The sequence below is a fragment of the Solenopsis invicta genome, chromosome 6, assembly GCF_016802725.1.
Source record: "Solenopsis invicta isolate M01_SB chromosome 6, UNIL_Sinv_3.0, whole genome shotgun sequence".
NCBI classification, from domain to species: Eukaryota; Metazoa; Arthropoda; class Insecta; order Hymenoptera; family Formicidae; genus Solenopsis; species Solenopsis invicta.
The window spans coordinates 20,404,160-20,425,819 of record NC_052669.1 but is presented as its reverse complement, the minus strand read 5'-3'; the positions used below and the strand labels follow the sequence as shown (position 1 = coordinate 20,425,819).

General features: G+C 40.2%; 1 protein-coding gene across 5 annotated transcripts; it reads right to left on the bottom strand.

Annotated features, from left to right (window-relative positions):
• Positions 1–1,070: 1,070 nt before the first annotated feature.
• LOC105203774 (transcription factor E2F3) lies at positions 1,071–20,936 on the bottom strand. Of its 5 annotated transcripts, none has more exons than XM_011172671.3 (8): positions 20,222–20,936; positions 9,020–9,114; positions 8,761–8,918; positions 8,039–8,177; positions 7,741–7,954; positions 7,373–7,649; positions 6,889–7,246; positions 1,071–4,306 (listed from the first exon to the last, which is right to left on the bottom strand). In XM_011172671.3, exons 2-8 carry the CDS (start codon positions 9,096–9,098, stop codon positions 4,185–4,187), a joined length of 1,347 nt encoding a protein of 448 aa, XP_011170973.1. In that variant the 5' UTR covers positions 9,099–9,114; positions 20,222–20,936; the 3' UTR covers positions 1,071–4,184. The 5 variants fall into 5 exon arrangements, with proteins under 5 accessions (XP_011170973.1, XP_011170972.1, XP_025991017.1 ...); XM_011172670.3 differs by lacking the exon at positions 20,222–20,936 and adding an exon at positions 18,234–19,682; XM_026135232.2 differs by lacking the exon at positions 20,222–20,936 and adding an exon at positions 14,350–14,371.
• Between the last annotated feature and the right edge of the window lie 724 nt (positions 20,937–21,660).

The following is a 21,660-nucleotide window of genomic DNA, read 5'->3' as shown; positions in this document are numbered from 1 at the left end:
TCTAGTTCCGGCTGTAAGAATGAGATTTCGTCAAAAACAAGACCCCTCAAGATTAAAGACGAATTAATCCAGCTGAAAATAATTCGTCGCTACAAATAATTATAAAAATATTTAACACTTTAAATCTATACTTTTTTATACTAGTAGGTCATAATAAATATACCTCAAATCAAATCAAACATTCTTTTAGTTTTTTAAATAAATCTAGAATCAATTTTTAACGAAAACTTTGTAAGAAATTCTAGTGCAAGCTTTAGCATACGCTGTTTTCACAATCTATCATTTTTTATATTTATTAAAACTTTTATACGAAAAGTGAACGTGCGAATGCATGTTATAACAGTTGATTCTATATGAAAATTTATTACACTTAAAGCTAAACGCATATTTAAAACATACTCGGATGCGTTTATATCTAACTCTCTTCTTTGATTTGTTGCAAGGTTGAAAACATTACTTTATAAAAAAAGCAACTCGTTACCGTTATTTAGAAAGAATTCGTTACTTTTTCATAAGAACTTGACTTTTTATTAGAAAGGCATCCAATTGTCACTATTTGATTAGTACAAAATTTATTCAATGTAAAATCTATAATTTTTATTTATTACATTTATTATATGATCTATAAGCACACAGACGTATAACAAGTAACGATAAAATTGGTTACTGTAAAAATGTGACGTTACTATTAGCCTTATAAACAGAAAAAATAATAAGCATGAAAAAAGATAACTGTAACAACCCAAGTAACGTGATACTTTTCAACCCTGAATTTAGAATTGTAGATATTAAATAAACTAAGGAAGGGCAATACCATCATCCTGTGGATCCTCGGATCAGGACACATTAGGCAATGAGAAGACGGACAGACTGACCAAAGCGGGAATGGAGAAACTCATCTGACCAGATTGTTATCCCTTTCACCCAAGATAAGGTCAAGAGGTATTTAGAGAAAGAATACCTGGTCAGATGGAAGGTTTGTAAAGGAGATGAAACCGCAAGTGTTGGATACGATTATATCCGTATGGATTGAATCGACGGGATTCGTACAAATGGAATAATAATGCATGTTTCTGTACGATGTTACATAAGATTATATTTTGCAACTTTCTTCTCTGCGGTGTTCTTTTAGCGGGCCGGACCCATTAAAACGTGACAAAATGTTCGTCGTAATGATACATCAATATCGATTCTTCTTTTATTCTTCCATCTCTTTTGTCCCCCCAATTTTTTCTCCTTATCAATCGATCGGTGCTTAATCGTATTTGCCATTAATTTCGGACAGTCTCTCAAATATATACCGATCGAAAGAAGCACGTATACGTAAAACGCATTGTCGCAAAATCTACACTACTCACGATGGCGAACTAATAATCTTCCTTTCACACACTCACACATTCTCTTTCCTCTCTCTCTCTCTCTCTCTCTCTCTCTCTCTCTCTCTCTCTCACGCACACTTGCAACGCACGTGTATTCCACTTTCCTACTCATCCTCTCATCGTCTTCTCGTGGCCATATAAAAAAAAGCGCTCGATGCCAGCTAGCGTAAATGGAAAATGAAAACAGGATTAATACAATTCCTCCCGGCTGTCGCGAACGGGAGCGCGGCGAACATTGTGCAAAGTAATAATCTGCAATTGCGATGTTAATTAATATCATATCGTTAGCCGTCTCTTTATTTCCATATGCACGATTATTTTCATACATTGGTAACAATACGTACAACATATCGACTTTATCAAGTTATTTTGAGAAAGATCTAATACAATAAAAAAATCATTATATTCGTGCTAATGCCTTCTTAATCTTAAAAAAATAAAGTCTCGTGGAATTATTCCCGCACCACAGAACATGAGGATATTACATACAATAAATTAATTGTTCATTAATATATATTTTTAAGATTCAATTTTTTATTCAAGTCAAGTTTCAATAGCCATTGATGCAATAGGCAATTTCGTTATTATCCTGCACAACGTCCCTTCGCTATAAATGTAAATACACACTACGCGTACACATACGTGTACACGCATATGTATGTGTATATATACATACGTATTTAAATGAAATTATTAACTAATATTTTGTTTTATTTAATGTGTTTCAATAATTAATAATATTAATAATATTAAAAGTAACTAATTCGTACTTTTACGATATAATTACACATAACGAAATGTTCGCAGTGTCTACTCATTTGTTATATTCCTTTACACGCACATATATAGATATATGCATATATATGCACGGTGTGTGGGATGTATGTAATGTATACATACGTATATTTATGATGCGAGCTTACATTTGTATAATTGTATTTTGTAAAGTATTTACAATTGCAGAAGGGTATGATCATCATTATTTTGTGTAGGCACTATGGCTTTGGACGTACACTAAGTTGTACGTTAGGGTACATCCTTTGAGGGACTTCCAGACTATTTTTTTCCAGTATATCCTTGAGATCTCGAGGAACAAGAGATGTTTCTCTCTCTCTCTCTTTCTCTTTTTCTCTAACATGAATCTCGCTCAATAAAACAATTCCAGCACCGCGTTTACTCGACAGTATTCAAGCGTTTACACCGGCAAGAAAACCTTTTTAAAAAAGAATCCCGTGATCAAGTCCAGAATATAGTATCTGTATCTTGAATCTTGGGATCTTAAACGATATGACCGTTGCAAATCGGGATTAAATGCGCATTTAAATATGATAATATAGTTTAAGATCTCATTTTTTGCCATTCTGTAAATATGTACGTTTTGACTTTATCTACGTGCATATTTTTTTCTATAAATCAGCTAGTAACACAATCGTCGTAAAACGATTACTGGTCATCGCGTTTCGATTTCCCATCTGAATAACGAGGAATAAAATAATATATTTAAAACGGAAAACGGATGTTTATTCATCTTGATTTGCCATTCTCGACCGGTCGGAATTACAAAAGCACCGCGAAATAAGATTATCATACTGTCGAACGATTCACTAACAAGGCAATGTGTATCCGTTAAAAAAAAAACATACATCGTCCAGGGGAAAAGGACGAGGGTCTCTAACTCCGCCGCATATAATTTAAGAAATCCGAGTCGCAATAATATCGCACATACTCGCTTTTCACGCGCGCGAAGTGAGTCTCACAATCTCATCTTTCCCCTCTCCTTCTCTCCGTCGAATAAAACTTCGCACCAGAAAGAATTCGATGACTTAACCGTCTCATTCATTTTGCAGTTGGACAAGAGCAATTAGATCATTGTCCAACACGAGTACAGTCTGTCCTCTCTCTGAATTCCCACATACACTTTCTCTTCTATTTCTTAGCTCAATTTACAATATTATTACAGATTGCACGAAAAAGCGCCTTCGCCTTTCAATCCTTTTTCTCTCTTTCTCTTTTCACAAACACACACGCACACACACATAACACACAAACAACATACACACAACACACGTATTCTTTTCTTTTCGCCCCATTCTCTTATCTTTGTATAGCGTCTTCGCAATCCATTCCGCAAACGCGATCAACGCAGACCGTATATCAAGCCGGAAGCACGCATTAACAATATTGTGATATGTTTATTCTCGCGGTTCTCAGCTCCTTCACATTCAGAGTTTCTGATCCGCAATAAGAAATTAAAATACGACAAGACATTCCGAAATGAAATGGGAATAAGAAAAATATTTAAAAGGTTAAAATATTCTGGCGTAGGCAAGACAAATTACATTTCTTTATCATTTTTATCCGCGACAGATAATAATGGATTGGCTAGTGTAAAAATATTTTACGAAACAATGTAATACATTCCATACAATTTGCACAATCTGTCTGTGCATCTATCTTTGGTTCCAGTCTCAAAAATTTACGAAAATTTTATGAAATTGCATCTGACGTGCCCCGACTATCTCGTTGCTATTCTTTTAAATCTCTTTGTACTTGTAAGTACAAAATGAAAAACAAATTCCAGGTAGAAAAATACCTGGATAATGACATGCGGGGAAAGATAAATAAACAAAAACGAATTTTACATGCTCGCAATTTCTCGCGAAGATCGACGCGCGGAAAGAAACTGCCAACCACCCATCACTGCGTAACGCGAAGGCGCATTATAAAACTGATGAGGCGGTTCCGTCTATTTGAGGAGCAGTCCAAAACGACACGAACGCCCATGCAATATAAGCGATGATATTCCTAGAATTTAAAATCGAAGAGATCCGAAAGACCCTCCTCGGTGCCTAACGAGAACGAGTAGTCGTTTTCGGAGAGAGGTGGCTCCAAAGCTAGTAGTTCTCCAAAATCGAGAGTATTCAAATCTGCAACAAAAGTAAGAATGTCGGTAACGAATAGTAATGACAGTGGTAAAGTAACAAATGACGCATGCTGCAATATCAAGTGGTGCAGCATCATTTACATTAGATCGTTCGCAAACAATTATATTATTAAGAAATGTATGTCAGTAATGTAAGATATCTAATTTACTTAAGTTTTCTTGTGACGCACCACAAGCACTTTCTATTTTATTTAAAATAGTTTTGCAATCGATTACAAAGCGTTAAAGAGTACAATTAATGCATATTGTTAGTTTCTAGAATTATATGTTAAGGGCAGCTTGTCAAATACGCCAAATAAGCTTCTATTAAATGAGTTTCGAAAGTAACAATGCGGCTATGTTTTCATAATACGTTGTTTAATCATGTAAGAAAATTGCTATTTGTAAATTCAAAGTGAACAAGTGCTGCAAAATTCGGGTCGATCACATTGATTTCCAAATTATATATACGTTTCCCTTCAAGAATTTTCAGAAATAATTATAATGAAAAGATTTTTTTATGGAAAATCGTGCATCCATATTTCACATGATAATATTAAAGTGATAACATCATGTAAAACATAATCGTGGCCAATAGTTAGTATAAGTGAACGTACCTTCGCACGACACGAGCTTTGCTGTTTGAAACCGTTACCTAACTAGAACTCTGCCTGTGATGTGATTTTGATAACTTTAACACACAAGTCACAGCCAGAGCTCCATCAGGGTACGGCCATCGTCCATTGGTGAAAAGGCAGTAAAGTATCCAAAAGAAAGGTATAAAATGGGTTATTAAGTTGCATGGAAATATATAACCTTCACTACCTTTCTTTTGAATGACATTTGTCCACAAGTGATTATTAAATTGTAACATGCAACATATTCTTTTCAAGTAGAAAAATATAATGCAATCTAACAATTGCAGGATAATTATCTCATAATATCTGTTTCATAAAAATTTTTAACATGAAAAGTACGTTTCTAATAAATCGGATTGTTTTAGTAATAGAGACAAAAAATGTTTTAATACTTTATTAAAAAAAAAAAAAGAAATACAACTATACATATACACAAAGCATTCAACTAAATAAAGCATTAGAAATTTTGCGCAAGTTAAGAGCAAGTGAAATAAAATGTACAGAATACGCAACAAAATAGAACAACGATGTATATTCATGGTATATTCATATGTATTCATTAAAATATCGACAATTAAGAGTATATTGAATTAAATATGAAGAACGAGAAATCAAACAATTTTTTTCTTACACTATACGTTGAAATAATATTACATACATATATATATATGTGTATATATATATATATATATATATATATATATATATATAAATTCCAATCTTCATTATCATACATTAATAAAAGTATGTATACTTTTAGTTATATTTATCTCATATTTTTGCAAAAAGTTTTATGATAGTTCATAAAAAATTCATTACTTTTTTAATCGATAAATTAAGAGTCTTTAATATTCTAACAATTCATATTAACAAAATCGTATAGAATAATACAAAATTAATTTATTTTAATGTATAACACAAAGAAAAGTATTTAAAAAATGATCTCTTGCTCCATTTTAGACATTATAATTCAATATAACTGCAATAACAAAATGAAATTCTTAACCCTTAACCACTCTAGTAGGGTATTATAATAGCCCATATACTGTTTAGTGTTTATAAAAGTCTATTTCACTAGAGTGGTTAAAGATTAATACCATTTCTTACTATATTTCTATTTCTCCAATAATTTTTTTTAACTTTTTATAAGTACAAATATATTTTAAATAAGGAATAAAATATTGTATTATTTACACAATAATACATTACTAGATTTTGCAAAATGATGTATTCGCGCGTAATGACAAAAAATATTATATAACAAAACAAAATAACATTTTTTTTATTTTTTTTATGCATTTGTTTTATATTTAAATTTGTTGTAATTTAATCTGATTATAACATATTTAAATATTTACTTTAATTTACAATTTAACACGATCCATAACGTTGCATAATCTGTGAAGCTATTCATTATTTTTAACTTTTCGATTTCTATGCTAATTTCCCATATATAAGTTCTCAAGCGAGACAAACAGCTAACCTCAAAAAATTTTCCTTATAAAAGTATATTTATGATGTAAAAAGTTTTTTATTTATATTTTATTTAGAATTTTCAAAAATTATAATTATAATAACAAAATAATTATGGTTTTATACTAATTTACGAGATAAACGGCCCACTCAGCATGGAAATTGAAAGGTTAAAATATTAATGATGAAAAAAAGCACACAATTTATAAAAGTAAAAAGTGGCAGTTTTTTCGTGCGAACAAAATAGAATGCATAATACAAATTGCTTTGCAAAAATGAGTGAAAGCAAGCTAAGGATAAGTCTACTAAAAAAGCTTAAAAATTAAAATGTTTTTCCTGCTTTAGCTTCAACATTAATTTAAGAATTTTAACAGCTTTCCATAAATTGATTATTAGTACAAGATATAAAGCTTTTTTTCAAGAAAGAGAAAAACAATCAACTAAACTAATAAACACTCGTCTCTTCTAATCTTACCTGAGCTGATTTGGTCCTCAGTTTGGAGTTGGAATTTGCCACCGCCCATTGGTCCATAATCATCGGATTCGCATAAGAAGGCATCCTTCATGCTCGTTATACTGGTAACTGTAGTTGCGGGGGTACTCAGACGAGTATTTATGAAACTCTCGTCTGGAGGTATTGGCTCGTCGATTCGCTCGTCGCATTCTCGATTAACCAACAATTCAGGAGGCAAACAAGGTATATCAGATTCTTTTGATTGAGGCACAGATTGCGTTGTCACATACCCGGAATAGGGTAACGTTTTGACTGTGGGTTCCTCAGGACACAGAAACACATCTATCTCTCCGTGTTCCGACTTCATATGCATTTGTAACTAAAAATATTAAAATATAAAAAACACAATAAATATCTTTCTTAAACATCAGAGAACATTTTTGTTTCGACATTATAGAGAAATTGGAATATGTATAAATAATATCAAACTATTCTGATAATTTACCTTTTGTTGACCGAGGTTATCGATCGGATGTGGGACATGGAGGGAGGATTCTGTCGGGGCTTTCACAGCCATAATAACTTGGTCTTTGTACATAGAGACTGAACGTAAATCATGATACGTCACATAAGCGTATTGTCTATCTGCACAGGTAAATTCGCGAAGATTCTTAGCGGCACCATGAATCAACTGATCCAAGGTATTCTCTTTAGCTTCCAAATCCGCGACCTCCCTTTTGAGATTGGCGATATCATTCCGATTGTTCGGTAACTGACCGCCTCTACAATAAACAATTAAGGTCACAAATGTAATCTCCCATTTACATCGATTTAAACTGTATAAAATATATAATATACTAGCAGATAACGTACTTCCACTGGATATTGTTTTTACTTTTCTTCTCTAAGATACCGATGCCCTCTAAAACATTAGTAATGTCGTATATACGACGTTTTTGTACCTCCAGCTTCTCTGACGCCACATTTAAGTCCACTACACCGTCCTGACTGCTCTCAACTAAGTGAATAAACTTCTTCGTGAGCAAGCTCAAAGACGTATCGTACCGTGTCCTTTCTACAGTTTTACCTGCAATGCAACAAACGATTCCCTTCTTGGATGACACACGGAAAAAAATAGAGAAAAAGATTGTGAAACGAAAGAGTCATTTACTTTTGGTCGGTGTGTGACCAGCTAGAGAATTTGAGCCGGATCTTCTACGTTTACCCCGAGGTGCTTTGAAGGCGGACTGGCTGGGACCAGTTGTCCCCACCTCCAGGTTCAGTCTTCTTTTTACCGCTTGAACTGATATCTACCAAGTAGAGAAGCAAGTTGCAATTTCGATTAGTCAATTTTACTATACTTTCTTAGATTTTTTTATACAAATTGTAATACTTTTTAAAAATACTCAGAAAATCTACATCTTTTTGTAGAATTTTTCATACAAGTCAATTATGAAATATCCTAAGATGTTCAAAATTTTTTTATTCTATAATCTCTGATAAAATGTTAAAAAATCTATAAAAGTTTAAGTTTTTTTCTCGGAATATTTCAGAATTCACATGTATGACAAATTTTAAAAGATGTAGAGTGCCTAGGTATTTCTGAATATTTCTAAAAAATGTTTCAATTCATATCAAAATTATGAGAACAATTTTCACTAGGTTTCGGTGCTGAGTACTCTTATGACAAATATATTTTATATACGTGGAATGTTCTATCTGCCTGTGATCTACTTCAGTTTCTATTTATTGTTGTTTTGTTTACTATTAAAACCTTTGATATTTACACTCTTATAGCACTGAAAGGGTTAGTGTCTTTGCACCAATGATACACATCAAGATTTCTGTATGAAATCTGATTGTTGTAGAAATGTTACTTATCAATCATTTTACCTCAGCTCTTGGTGGTGGCTGCGCAGGTTTCCTCGTTATTTGATAACAAGGTGTCTGTCCGTACTGGTGATCCTGCAGATGAGGGCTCGGCGTCTCCTCTGCAACTTTTGGAGGTTGGATCTCATCCAGAGAACCGTCGTCCAGGAATTCGGACTTCACTGTAGAAAGAGACATCATCCGTGAGTTAATCCGAGAATACCAGAAGCGCGACAAAATAATATATGTGGGACTTGGATTATTTTCTCCACGAGTGACTCACGCAGCTTCGTTTCCACCATGTCCGGAGTGACTGGCCTGGCCGGATCCTCCAGGATCACTTGTCTCCTTACCCGAGGCATCCTGGCAAAATCGTGTCTGAAACACACGCATACACGTACACTGAAACTGTGCATTCCGTTAGCTGTCAAATTACGAAGACGCACACGCTAATTACTGTCCTAATTGAATAATCGCACGCTGTTTGAAACGCCATAACGTTAACGATCTTCGAGGGTCTATACTAGGCTAAGGTAAACACACAAAAATTCGAACGGGAATCGACACCGCTACGTCACGTACCCACGACCACGCGAGGTGCAACAGATTGATGCCACCGGGCATTCCGACGGTGGTAGAAAACGTGCAAGCTAATCCCGCGTACGCAAGGAACAGTGTCCCGGACCAAAGCGACGAGACTCGCTCGCAATCGCTACCGCGACCGGCGCCCGAGGAAAGGGTCGCCGACAACGGCACGTACCTATCGCCGAGCACGCTTCGCATTTTCGGCCGTTAACCGCTGCTGCTGATGTTGCTGCTGTTCGCCGCGCGCGCCTGCCTGTGGCTCGGCGCGCGTTACACGTGCGGCGACTGCGGCGAGTGTCATTTTTAAATCCCAAGGTTTTTCAGGGGGAGAGAAAGGGTGGGGGGGGGACGCGCCGCCGTGTCGACGACGGATGAACCTGTCTGTCCCCGCGCACCGGGCGTAAATACACCGCGGACAGTAACGGAAATAATAGGGGCAGCGACGCGAGCACCGCGGGCAGCAAGCACTGCGCTACGTGTGCGGTATTAGCATCTCTCGTTCTTCCTCTTTCTCTCTCTCCATGTGCGTTTCCCTCTCGCTCTGCATCCCGCGCCTGTCTTTGGCGGAAGGCGCGATCGGATTGCGCGGCGCCGGGGCTTTAGGTCGGACTCGCACGATACCGTTCACGAGAGACCCAATGAAAGTGGCTGCGAGAGGAGCTCAGGGAAGGAATGACGGAAGTTGGAGGGAATTCGATTCCCACCCGTCACGTTCCGAGGAGAAACGCGAGATAGAGGAACGGGGTAATGCGAATCAAATTCGAATACGCGTGGAACCTGAAAAGAGCGAGGGGAAGATCTAATAAAATAGAACTGGAGGAGCTAATAGATCGGATAGAACTGAACTTGAAGAAATTCTTACTATGTTGATATCAGATTTCGAGGGCGAAAAGAGAAATGGAACGGAATTAAAGCAAAATATAGAGAAAAGGGAAGATGAGACGAAGAAAAATCTTAATTAAAATATCTCAATTAGGCATCGAAAGTTGTAAATTCCCCCCCCCCCAAAAAAAGGGACATTAAAAGTGAAAAAAACGTTAAGTATAATTTGTAATTCTGTTACGCAAAATTATTTTGTAAATGATACTAAGCAAAAGAATTAAATTTGAAGAAATCTGGCTAATTTATGTAGATATCAAAGTTCAAGAACGAAAGAAGAAACATATGCATTGAAAAACAAATGCTGTAATATGAATTGAAACGTAGTTTGATTCAATTAATCATCGATTCACGGGCTGCCAATATATATTGTATATACAGTTGATTCAATTAAATTTTATTCATTCAACTCTATTTGTTATTATCTTTACTTTTAACCTTTTTATTTCATTAATGCTGTTATTGAATTAACAAAATGTTTTCAATTAGACTGATGCTGATGATTCAATAGCATTTTTTTTTCTCCGTGTAAAAAAAAAGGAAAATATGAAAAAAATCTTAATTATTTCAATTGTGGGCGTTGATTGTTTTAAATTCCCCTCCCCCCTAAAAAAAGATACTAAAATTATAAAAAAAAGTCAAGTATAATTCTTTTACGCAAAATTATTTTTTAAATAATTAGTGAAAGGAGAAATGAAACAAAAATAAAGCAAAATATAGTATACGGAAAAAGAGAGTAAAGAAGAAAAATTTTTCCTCAATTGCATGTCTTCGATTTTAAATAAATAACAAAATAATCTATTGCACATGTTCTCATCTGTCTACATCAAATTTATCGAAATTACATCAATTCCAGTTCTCTTCGAATATTTCTCGGTGCTCAAAACGCCAGCTAATCGCTTGTTATTTTTTAAAAAGTATCACAGCATTATTGTTCCATCATTACCAAAGTATTTTGCTAATTCTTAACTCACATTTCAGTGAAGCATCATAACGATCACATGGGATTAATTTAAATTTTTTTCAATGAACATGCGCGAAAAACTACTGAAAATTAAAACATGATTTTCGCTTTGCAGCCATTTTATTAAGTTTCTAATTTTAACCCAAATGTCGGTAACTGCGTATACCAATGCAAAATATAATATTGATAAAAAAGAATTATTAAAATATTTTCATTATAAGATCGTCGGGAATTTCCCGCGATGTTTATATTTTTCTCAACGCGTCAAATTCAATGGACCAGAAAAGAGGAGAGATGGAGATGACAAATATCATTTTAATTCTGGAATTTATAAGATAAAACTTTATATTAAAACAAATAAAAAGCTTCATCTTAATCGGTTGTATACACAGAAAAAATTGGTATCAAATCAACAATTCATCGTTTCATCTATAAGCAAGAATATAAAATTTTCTCCGAAAAATTTGATAATCTTAAACGAAGGAACCAAATTTCTTCATGTAGCAAATTATGTTTGTTTAAGATTATAAATTCTTTCAAAAAGATTTTATATTCTATGAAACAATAAATTGTTGATTTGATACTAACTGTTTTTCTGTGTAGTCTGTTCGCAATCCATTTTCAAAAAACAGTCCATTTTTAGGCCTCTAAAGAAAACCCCTTAATAAGTCCCATAGTGTCATTAATCATCAACACCTAATCAAGATTCGAGGCCTTTATTCAAATTACCGTCAGCTATGCCACTAGGCAGTTTTATCTTCCATCTAAAAATAAGAAAATTGTGCACAATTTACAAATTCACGATGATAAAGACAGGCTCTCAGTGTTTAATTTAAAAGATAGACACGTTCTGCATGTAAAACTTTTCCCAGGTGCTTAAGGACCAACTTCGTCGTCTGTGTCAACCGAGGCGTTCACACGTGACCATCGTTCATATCCATCCAGAAGCTATAAATAAGGAGATTACGTTCTCGAAAGTCATTTCTCGCGCAAGTATGCCTTGGTATAAACATCACTGGTATAAACCGTCGCATAGGTAGCACTTTGCGATATTTGCTCACGCATGTTGGAAACGTAACGCGATAAAGACAGCACGTGATTATAATGTCAAGATTAATGTCGATTTCTTCACTTCAACAGTTGCAATAGGTATAATTCGACACAAATTTTAGGATTCGTCTATCCGCTACGTCTAAACTGAGCGAACGGTCATAGTTGTTTGTGCTGCTCTTTACAAATACGTTCGCTTCTACAACGATGGCGATTCTCAAGTCACATTTCTCGAATAAATTCGAAATATTCATAGGCAGTAAACAATTTTGTGTTAAACTAAACACATTTTTCACATGTTTCAAACAAACGATTCACCCCAATTTTTGTGTTAATTTAATACAAGATGAATGTCAGTAACGACGTTTATTATCATTTTACGTAAAAGATTAATAGAAAAAGTGCAACACTTTGGCACAATTTCTTCAGTAAAATTAACATTTACAATATATTAAATTAACACGTAACTTGTTCATTTATCTTAGAATTTATATTTTAAAATATTATTTTTCTGTTACTTGTTCTTTTATCCATAAATTGTATCAATTTAACACAAAATACTCAAATATTACAATCACATTGTGTTAAATTAACATACTATCTTAAAAATTAAGTAAAAAAATTTTGGAATCTTTGAGAAGTGGTTCTAACAAAAATATTCTTTCCTCAATCAGAAAAGCTGTTCAGATATACTTATCAATAAATAAATCGATTGTTACCGTTGCGATCAATCAAAAAGATAGAATTCAACAAATATATAATACGAGTCTGCAGGAGAAATAAAAAATTAATCTCAAAAACAATTAATCTGAGAAAACATTTCTTATTTTTTATATCGAAATAAGATATGGTATTTTCATATGCGTGACTTATGTATCTTATTACTTAATTGTTACATATGACCAAAAGATCATCAACAATACCCAGACGTAGTTAAATAAAATAAAAAGCAAGTTAGAAGAGAATATTATATCGCTAAATGATATAAACTGAATGAGTTAACTTAAGGGCCTCACATAGCAAACGCTTGGTATGCGGTTGAGAACGGACCCACGGGGTGCTCGGCCTGGGGAATTTTAGAAAAAAGGAGCAAACATTCCGAGGCGAGCCGATCGTTCCGGGTGCAATTTAAAGAGACGGCGCTCGCGTCTCGAAAATATACTCCGTCCTGCACTTGTGATGCACTCAAAGCTATCCAATTTCGATCGCAGAAAATTTTTGTTACGTTATAAAAACAATATAAATAAATTGTTTCGATCTCGTGTTTCTCTTTGAATGGATCAGTTATACGTTTTCAATGACTGAGTGCATTATTGATATAATTTTACGCACAACAGATAATAACCAGAGCCCAGGGTAAAAATGTGTTATACAGGAGGTTTATAAAATTTGTATCCATCCCCTATAGTTCGAAAACAATTTGTAAGATTATGAAAAACAGCGAAATACATGTTTAATTTCGAGGAGCTACTGTATCCTCCCCTTCCCTTAACAGCCTTAAGAGCTACTTTTTATATTAATATATTAGTAATATCAACGATTGTATAAAATTATTAAAATTATTCATACAATAATATCATATAGATATGCATTCAGTTTCGTTAGTATACTCCAAATGCAGACGTAAATCGAAAGAAGAAAATTAGAGAATTGATGTCACAGCATCAATAAAAGTTAAAGTCACTCCAGTCTTTCGCCGGATACACAACTATAGTGGGATCTCCCGCCTAATAGTGTGCGCCCGGAAGGTTGGAAGCATTGCACGATGCGGAGTCATTGATTGGTCGGCCGCTATCTCGAAAGCAAAGTACAAAGTTAAGTTACATCGCACAGCGCGTCGGCTGCGCTCGATGCAAAAGTAATGTCGCGTCGATTGAAAAAACAGCTGCTTATCTCTAACATGCGATGCCATCAAATTGTTCTTTCATGTATATTTTTAACTCGACGTGAAGGGGACGAGATCGCACGATTTTTGCCTTCCCGCCCGTTGATTGGTCACTCCCGGGGATGGCCCGTCGAGGCAGCCCTGGCGAGTTGGCACAATCGACAGTGCGTCGGCACACCAACATCGATCCCGGAAATGTGTTCTCGCGTTACGAAGAGAAGTCGCGAAGAAAGTCCATTCGGCCACTTACTCGGGGGTTACCAATAGCCGCCGGCAAAGCGATTTCACGACTTTGTTCCTTATGTTCGCACTCGAGCACGACGTGGGTACTAACGCCGGATCCTCAGTGCGTCGAAGACAGGAAACGCCGCCGCCGCCGCCGCCGTCGCCGCTGCCGCTACGACGACGGTGGTGGCGGCAGGCGTCCACGAGACGTGCGCTGTGCGAGGATGCAAACGAATGCGCAATGTGTCTCGTGTGCACGAGGCTTCAGGCAGCCAGATGTGACGAGCCAACCCTCTTTCTATTTCTCTCTCTTTTCGTCTCCCTGCCCTTTTATTTCGTTCTTCCGCTCGTAGAGGTCTTAGGTCGCGAGCTCTATCGACACCAGCCTAGTCTCTCTTTAGAGTGACTTTGGACAAACCCCGATTAATTTAATTGCTGATTAACCCTTTTAGTCACAGTGTATCATATATGAGATATCTTTATTTTCTTTTTTAATTGTATTATGTACTATTTATCAATACTATTGGACTTTTTGTTGTTTTCGACTATCTAAAGGTTCAATCTCGACTCTCTTCAGAGCTACTAAAATTTTGAAAATTTTGTATTTAAAATGGCGGGTTAAATATGACGAATCCAACAGGATATATCAAACATCATAAAATTATTATTTTACAATAATTGAATTTTTTATTAACTTTTTTTATAATCGGTGCGCTCAAAAACTTATATCACAAATTTGAACATTTTATGCAAGTATATTACAATTTCAAGTATTTTGTCCGCCATATTGAGTCTGCCATTTTTAATTTTGGAAATCTGACTGCGGATTCGAATTCAGCGACTCCAAAAATCTATAATAGTATGATGTGAAAATCCACCTGCTTCCCGAAATGTGTGACTGAAAGGTTTATTATCAAGTATTAATTAAGTGATACCCATACCAGTTTATATCAACATAGAATCATTAAGTTTTTGTTAACATGTAAAACAAAGTTAGATCAAGGGCAACGAATATGGAATTAGAAATTTTACTTTAAGCAATTCTTAAGGTTGAAACAAATTAAATTGATTGGAGTTTAAATGCTTATGAAGTTTAAATAATCTTCTGTATTACTGTAATTGTAATCTCGGTTTAACTTTTTATCATTTACTAAGAGCCACTTCGATCAACTCAAATTAATTTTAATCGATGGTTAAATCGATTCAGTAGTGTTGTCAACAGTGTCTGTATTCATCAAATAATAAACAATTAATAATTCCATCTGTTAAAATTATAAAATGCATCAGATGCTATTATCGATCAAATGTAGATTAAAAAAAAAAAAAAAAAAGAATTTTCCATCTTGATCTAATAATAAACTGTTTTACTTTCCATGTTGGCTCTGCTGATCGCGTTAATCATTGATTAAAGTTAATCGGAGTTGGTCGAAGTATTCCTAACTCTTGGAAGTAGAAAGATAAAAAAAGCGAGTTACACTGAGATTACATTTAATCTATAATTGTAGAAATAGACATTAATCTCTTATTTTTTAAGCAGAAAACTGCACATAAAGGGAAACCTAAGACTCGACAAACATTTCAAATCGCTAGTTTTATGAAAATTTTTTGTTTAAACGTTTGTATTTCACGATTTGTTTTCATAAGCAAATTTGATTGTATAATAGGCAGGCAAAAATCCAAATTTTATAAGAAAATTTTTATTTGCTCTGCGTTTAACTCGAAAAAAATGTCGCGAGAAATATGCGTTTTTTAGTAGTTATATAGTTATGTCTAAACACCCAGAGAAAAGTTATGCTTATATTGATGAAATGGTTTCTTTAACTTTGTTTCAAAAAATTTATTTGATTTCAAAATATTACGTTAGTACATTTCTTTAAAGCTTTATTTGTTCAAATTATTTGTTTAATTTAAATAAATAACTTGTTTATTCAAAGTACTAACAGAAATATAAGAAATAATTTAGTTCTGGTTTTAAAAATATATTTCTTTCACTTAAAAAAAAAAGATCTGTGTTGCACAAACGATTTATTTAATTCTAATAAAAAAGAACAACCAAAAATGTCTTCAAATTAAAGAAACTTTATTTTATAGTAATGCACAAATTTCTTTGATTTAACAAATATTTTTTGACTCGAAGAAACTTTTCTCTGGATGGACATAGAATGGACTAAGAAGTAAGGCTGGATGCTCAAAAAAACAACAGCTAATTTTATAAATAAACTCCTAAAATGTTAACTATCTTTATTATGTTTGTTTGTATTAAATAATGTGCAAATATTCTGATGATAACAGCGCGCCCAAAGTTCGAACAAGCTCAACTTTTTCAGTCAACGTATGTAAAAAATTCTTTAACAACACAAGTAGTCAAAGAAAACTACGATTTTTTTTTAATGCGTACAAAACGTGTAAAATCAAATAAATTTGTATATCATTTACTACAAAGAAACATAACAAAGTTAGTTTTTAAATTTAGAAGATTATTTATAAAATTGGATTGTTGCACAACATTTGAAACAGCGCTGATGTTGAAGCAGCTGGTGCTAAAGCTGGAGTCTGCATGAGGATCCAGCCTAATCTACGTATGTAAAAAAAAAAATGTATGTAGGGTTAACTGGCCAATTAATTAAGCTGACTTCCGAATGGTGAGATAGAACGACGGCGCTTCACGAAACACTTATTTCGCGTCTCTCGCCTCTCTTATCAAAACCTGGTTAGGTCGAGTGTGGTGCCACAGATCCTAGCCCGACGTGAGCGCGCAATCAGCTGTTAACATCGATCGAAGGCCACGCGTTACCGCCGGCGGCGGCAGCGTTCTCTCGCGCGCCATCGATTGTCCGAATTCTCGATTCCCTCTCGAAAGCGCCGTGGAAAAGCGCTATCGCCGAGCTCGCGACTGACGGTAAGCGACCAATGGCGCGCGCGAGCGGAGGGAAGCGGCGCCTCCCCATTGGCGGAGCTGTCAAATATCGCGGCGCCTCGATCACGTTCACAATCGTTTTTCGAGAATCGAGATCCGTTCGTATCGCATCCTCTCCGCGAGATCAGAGAGACGCGCGCGTATTTCGGGCGTTCGGGAGGGAGAACGAGCGAAAGAAGGCGAGCGAGGAATGCGAAGGGCTCTCGCGAGCCGCCCTTCGAGATTCACGCGTATTCCACTCGCGAATCGCTCCTTCTCGTTCCCGATCACACCTTTTCCTTTTTTACGCCAGCCCTGTGTCTCAAATCTGCGTCTTATTCGCGGAATTACGAGGGAGTCGATCCGGCAGTGCCGGCGAATAACGAGAATCGAAGTCGCGACCTCGCGCACGCCGCACACCGACGCACTCGCTCTGCTGAGTGCTTCCCGTACGCACTCACTCACGCACGCATATTATACGCGTGCCGGCTCGACGCGACACCGGATCGGAGGGAGAGAAGGAGATACGCGCATTCACGCGAGCGTGCACGTCTCGCGATGAACCCGTTTAAAGAGCCAAAACGACACCGCCGGACGGCCACTCGCTTTAGTGAAGAGCCGCTCTATCAAGGAGCGATCACTACACGCTGTTGCTCCGGAACCGGTCAAATCGATGTTCCTCGAGGACGGGGTTCTCCCGATGGAAGCAAACCGTTCGGTTTTCTGTTTTCTTATTCGCACGCCGGCGGCGGCGGATCGAGGAAGGACAGACTGAACCCCGGGTGCTGCTGACCTGTTGTTGGCGCGCAAAAAACCCGTGTCTCGCCCGAAAAGTTTCGCCAACAGTCATCGCCGACGCCGACGATTGACGCGTCGATTTCGCGCGAGAAAGAGAGACGGGAGCGGCAAGTCGGCGGCGCGCGAAGAGGTAGTACGCGCCCGCTCTCTCGCCGCCACCGCCGCCGTTCCCGTCCCTCTTCCTCGCCCGCTCGCTCCCGGTTTTTTCTACTTACTTGGCTGCTCGCAAACGTGTGCGCCGCGCCGCGCAGTATTTTGAGACCGGAGACCCGCGCTCCTCTGTCTCTCTCTTCCGGGAGAAGATTCAGCGAGGCAGCAGCAGCAGCAGCAGCAGCAGCACGCGGCACGCGGCGCGTGTCGCAAGACGAGTATCGGAGCCGGGCATCCCCTAGGTCCTCCGGCTGGCCTCCCGCCGATCGTCGCGGAAGCCTCGTCGAGAGGGATGTACGACGAGCGACTAACACGCCGGACGGAGCGGAACCTCGGGGCTCGTCCCGAGGACTACGACGATGGTGACGACAGACGGTCCACGTCGGCCGCGCGATATACTACCTCGACGAATCGTCGTCAGCCTTCCTCGCCCTCGTCCTCGTCCTCCGTTCCCTCGACCTCGTTGCCGACCTGGTTGCAATCGTCGTCGTTGCGGCGTTTACATACTATCGTCGTGCGCTCGCGAACTTCTCTCTCTTTCTCTCCAGGCGGCGTGCGTCTCTTTTTCTCTCGAGGCCGCCCGTTTCTACTGCGAACGTGTTACTGCTGCTGCTGCTGCTGCTGCTAGAATACGGTGTCCATTTTCTGCGCGATCCAATACCACTGCCACCGCCGCCGCCACCGCCACGGTTACGCTACGCACAGGCGGATCGACACAGGCAAGGCAAAACAGGCAGGCAGGCAGGCAGGCAGCAGGTAGCCAAGGGCGAGCAGGCGGTTCCTCGTGCAACGGAAGGGCGTCCGTCGTCCCAGAAAAATGCGCCGGCTCGAGAACGTTTCGACCGTTGTTTTTCTCTTTCTAGAATACGACGTGTGGCGGAACTCAGAGCGAGGATGAGCCCCGCCTCGACATGCTCGTCGGCTCGGCTCGATTCAGGCCGACCAGGAGGCCGGCAGCGCGAGCGAGGAGAAACGAGAACCTTCTCTATATCTCTTTCTCTCTCTCTCTCTCTTTCTCTACGCGTGTTCTCGTTGCGTCGCGCGTGCACGTACGAGGAGGCCGGCTTGCGAGAGGATCCGGACGATCGGTCAGCTCGCTCGCTCGCTCGTCCGTCCGTTCCTTCCTTCCGACCGAATATATGGGAGAGACGACGAAGCACGGGCTCCGTGGCGCGCTGGCACGACTGGCCGATTCGGGCAACGAGAAGCGGCGACCGAGTGTGCCGCGTGCGCGGCGCGCCGGTGCTCGCTCGGCTCGACCCCGAGAGAGGGAACGGAGCGCGAGGGAAGGAGCGAGACAGAGAGCACGGAGAGCGTCAGCAGCAGACGGAGAACCAGCCGCGTGTCCGTGCGTACGTTCGCGAACGTCGGGGAAGGAGGGGGAGGGCCTCTCTCTCGCGCGCAGGTGGTGCACCGGCCCTCCGCGCCACCAGCTGTGTATCGGTGTGTACGAGACCGCAACGAGAGAGTCGGTACCGTCGCGTCGCGTCGCGTCATGCAGCGCCGCGAGCCGCCTGGAGCGCCGCCGGCGCGTGTATGTACGGCCCGCAACGGCGTGAGTCGAGTATGTCGACCGCTGCTCGGGCGCGGCGCGCATGCGCCACGAGCCGTTAAGCGAACGAGAGAAAGAGAGAGGCACTGTGACGCTTTCAAGCGTACGTGCGAGCGAGTCAGCGGCGGACATGTCGCGATATTGGTGCGTGCGCGCTCGCTGCTGTATCTCCCGCGCGCGTGAGGCTTCCTCCTTCGCCGGGAGAGATCGCGGGCGGAAGAAACAAGCGGGGATGACAAGCGAAAGCTTGTCATCGAGCTCCAGGCAAAGTATGAAGGTTAGACGGAGAGGACGGAGAGACGCGTGAAAATAAACAAATAGCTTAATAATCAAAATAAATACAGCGCGTATCTATCGTCATTGAGTTAACAAAATCGATGGAAAATCCGAGATTTCGCAATCGATAGAAATCCTCTCTCTTTCTCTCACTCACTCACTCTCTCTCTCTCTTTCGCTTAGCATTCGACAGGTGACACTTGAAAACGTCAGGCGTAAACTTACCGGAAATAACGCGTAGCCCTCGGAGGTGGGGGCAGGGAAGAGAATTCCTTCGGCACCGCGGCACTCGCGACTCGCCACAGGCGGGCGGAAGGCACTTTCGGCTCAGGACGCGTCCGCGTTTCACGCAGCGGCAACGCGTCGTCGGCCCGCGCCGCCTTTCATAAGTGCGCGGCTCACGGACCGGACGGCGGCACCCTCGTCGCCGTGTAGCGCGACAGCGGCGGCAACGTCGTCGTCGGTCGTCCGTGTGTGCGTGTTCGTGTGCCGGCGCACCGGCCATCTGCCGGTCACGCGCGACAGCTGAAATACGCGCGCCAAAACCGTCGCCGCGCGCCGCGCCGCGCCGCGTCGCGACGTCGCCGCGACACCAGCAGTTTCGTATCACTCGAGATACGCCCGATCCTTTTCCTATCGCGTCGGTCCGCGCGGGATCCCCCGCGTGCCGAGCGAAGCTGCTGTCTCTCCCGATGAGATGTCCCGTTTTAGCAACGAAACGACGCGCAAAGCACCACCACGCGACAACAAACACACACACGCACACCGTCCGATAGCGTCAACAATGCGATTACGAGCGCACTCCGTGCGATTGCACGCGCGTCATCGCGCCCCGTCGAGAATCCACGTCGAGATCATCGGCGCCGGGTGTCCGTCCCCGTCGAGCGTCGACTCACCGCGTCCGGTTTACCCGCCAAATACTCCGCCGCCGCCGACGGCCGCTGCTGCCCCTCCGGTCGAAGGGGATCTCTGGCGTCCCCGGGCGGCGATAGCGCCGCTACCGTGAGGTATCCCCGCGGTCGTCGCACTTGCCCACGTTCGCGTCGACGTCGCCGCACCGGTTATCCACTTTCCACACTCTCGCAAGCATTCCCGCGTTTCCGGAGCGCACCATTACCATACCGGTCCGCCATGCTCGGGGGTGTTGGCGAACAAAGTGAGAGCCTCCTCTCGTTTCCCTTCTCCCTCTCCGCTGTTCCTTCCCCCGCGCGTCTCGCCCTTTTTTTCCCTTTCTCTTTCTCACCAAACGCGCCGACGGGATACCGAGTACGAGTCCCTTTAATCCTGACCTCACCGGTCAGCGGATCCGGCGGGGAGGAACGAAGAGGGGCAGAGAGAGAGAGCACGGACACGAGCGGCGTTACGTGAGAGGCACTCGCGAATTATGCAATTTAATGATGTATTAATTTGACAATGATCGTGCAACGAGCGCGTACGATGCCGCATACGCGCGCCTTTCGACGATCCTGCCGGACACTGATGCCCCTTCGTTTTCTTGCCTGGTCTTACCCGAAACTCGGCGCGTACACACACGATTGTGTCCCTTCCTTCGCGAATGGAAGGGGCACTCGGCCGCAGGGATGTAGCGGGACGGAAAGCAGACGCAGGGCCCCTCCCGAGAATGTCGCTTCGCGTCGCGTTGAAAATGATGGGAAAATCGATGT

Excerpts from the sequence above, each read along its gene's own strand:
- LOC105203774 (XM_011172669.3), bottom strand. The coding sequence starts at position 9,519 with ATGCGAAGCGTGCTCGGCGATAG. Across the intron at positions 7,247-7,372 it reads ATAACCTCGGTCAACAAAAG|TTACAAATGCATATGAAGTC; the intron begins GTAAATTATCAG and ends TAATATTTTTAG. Across the intron at positions 4,307-6,888 it reads TGAGGACCAAATCAGCTCAG|ATTTGAATACTCTCGATTTT; the intron begins GTAAGATTAGAA and ends CTTTTGTTGCAG.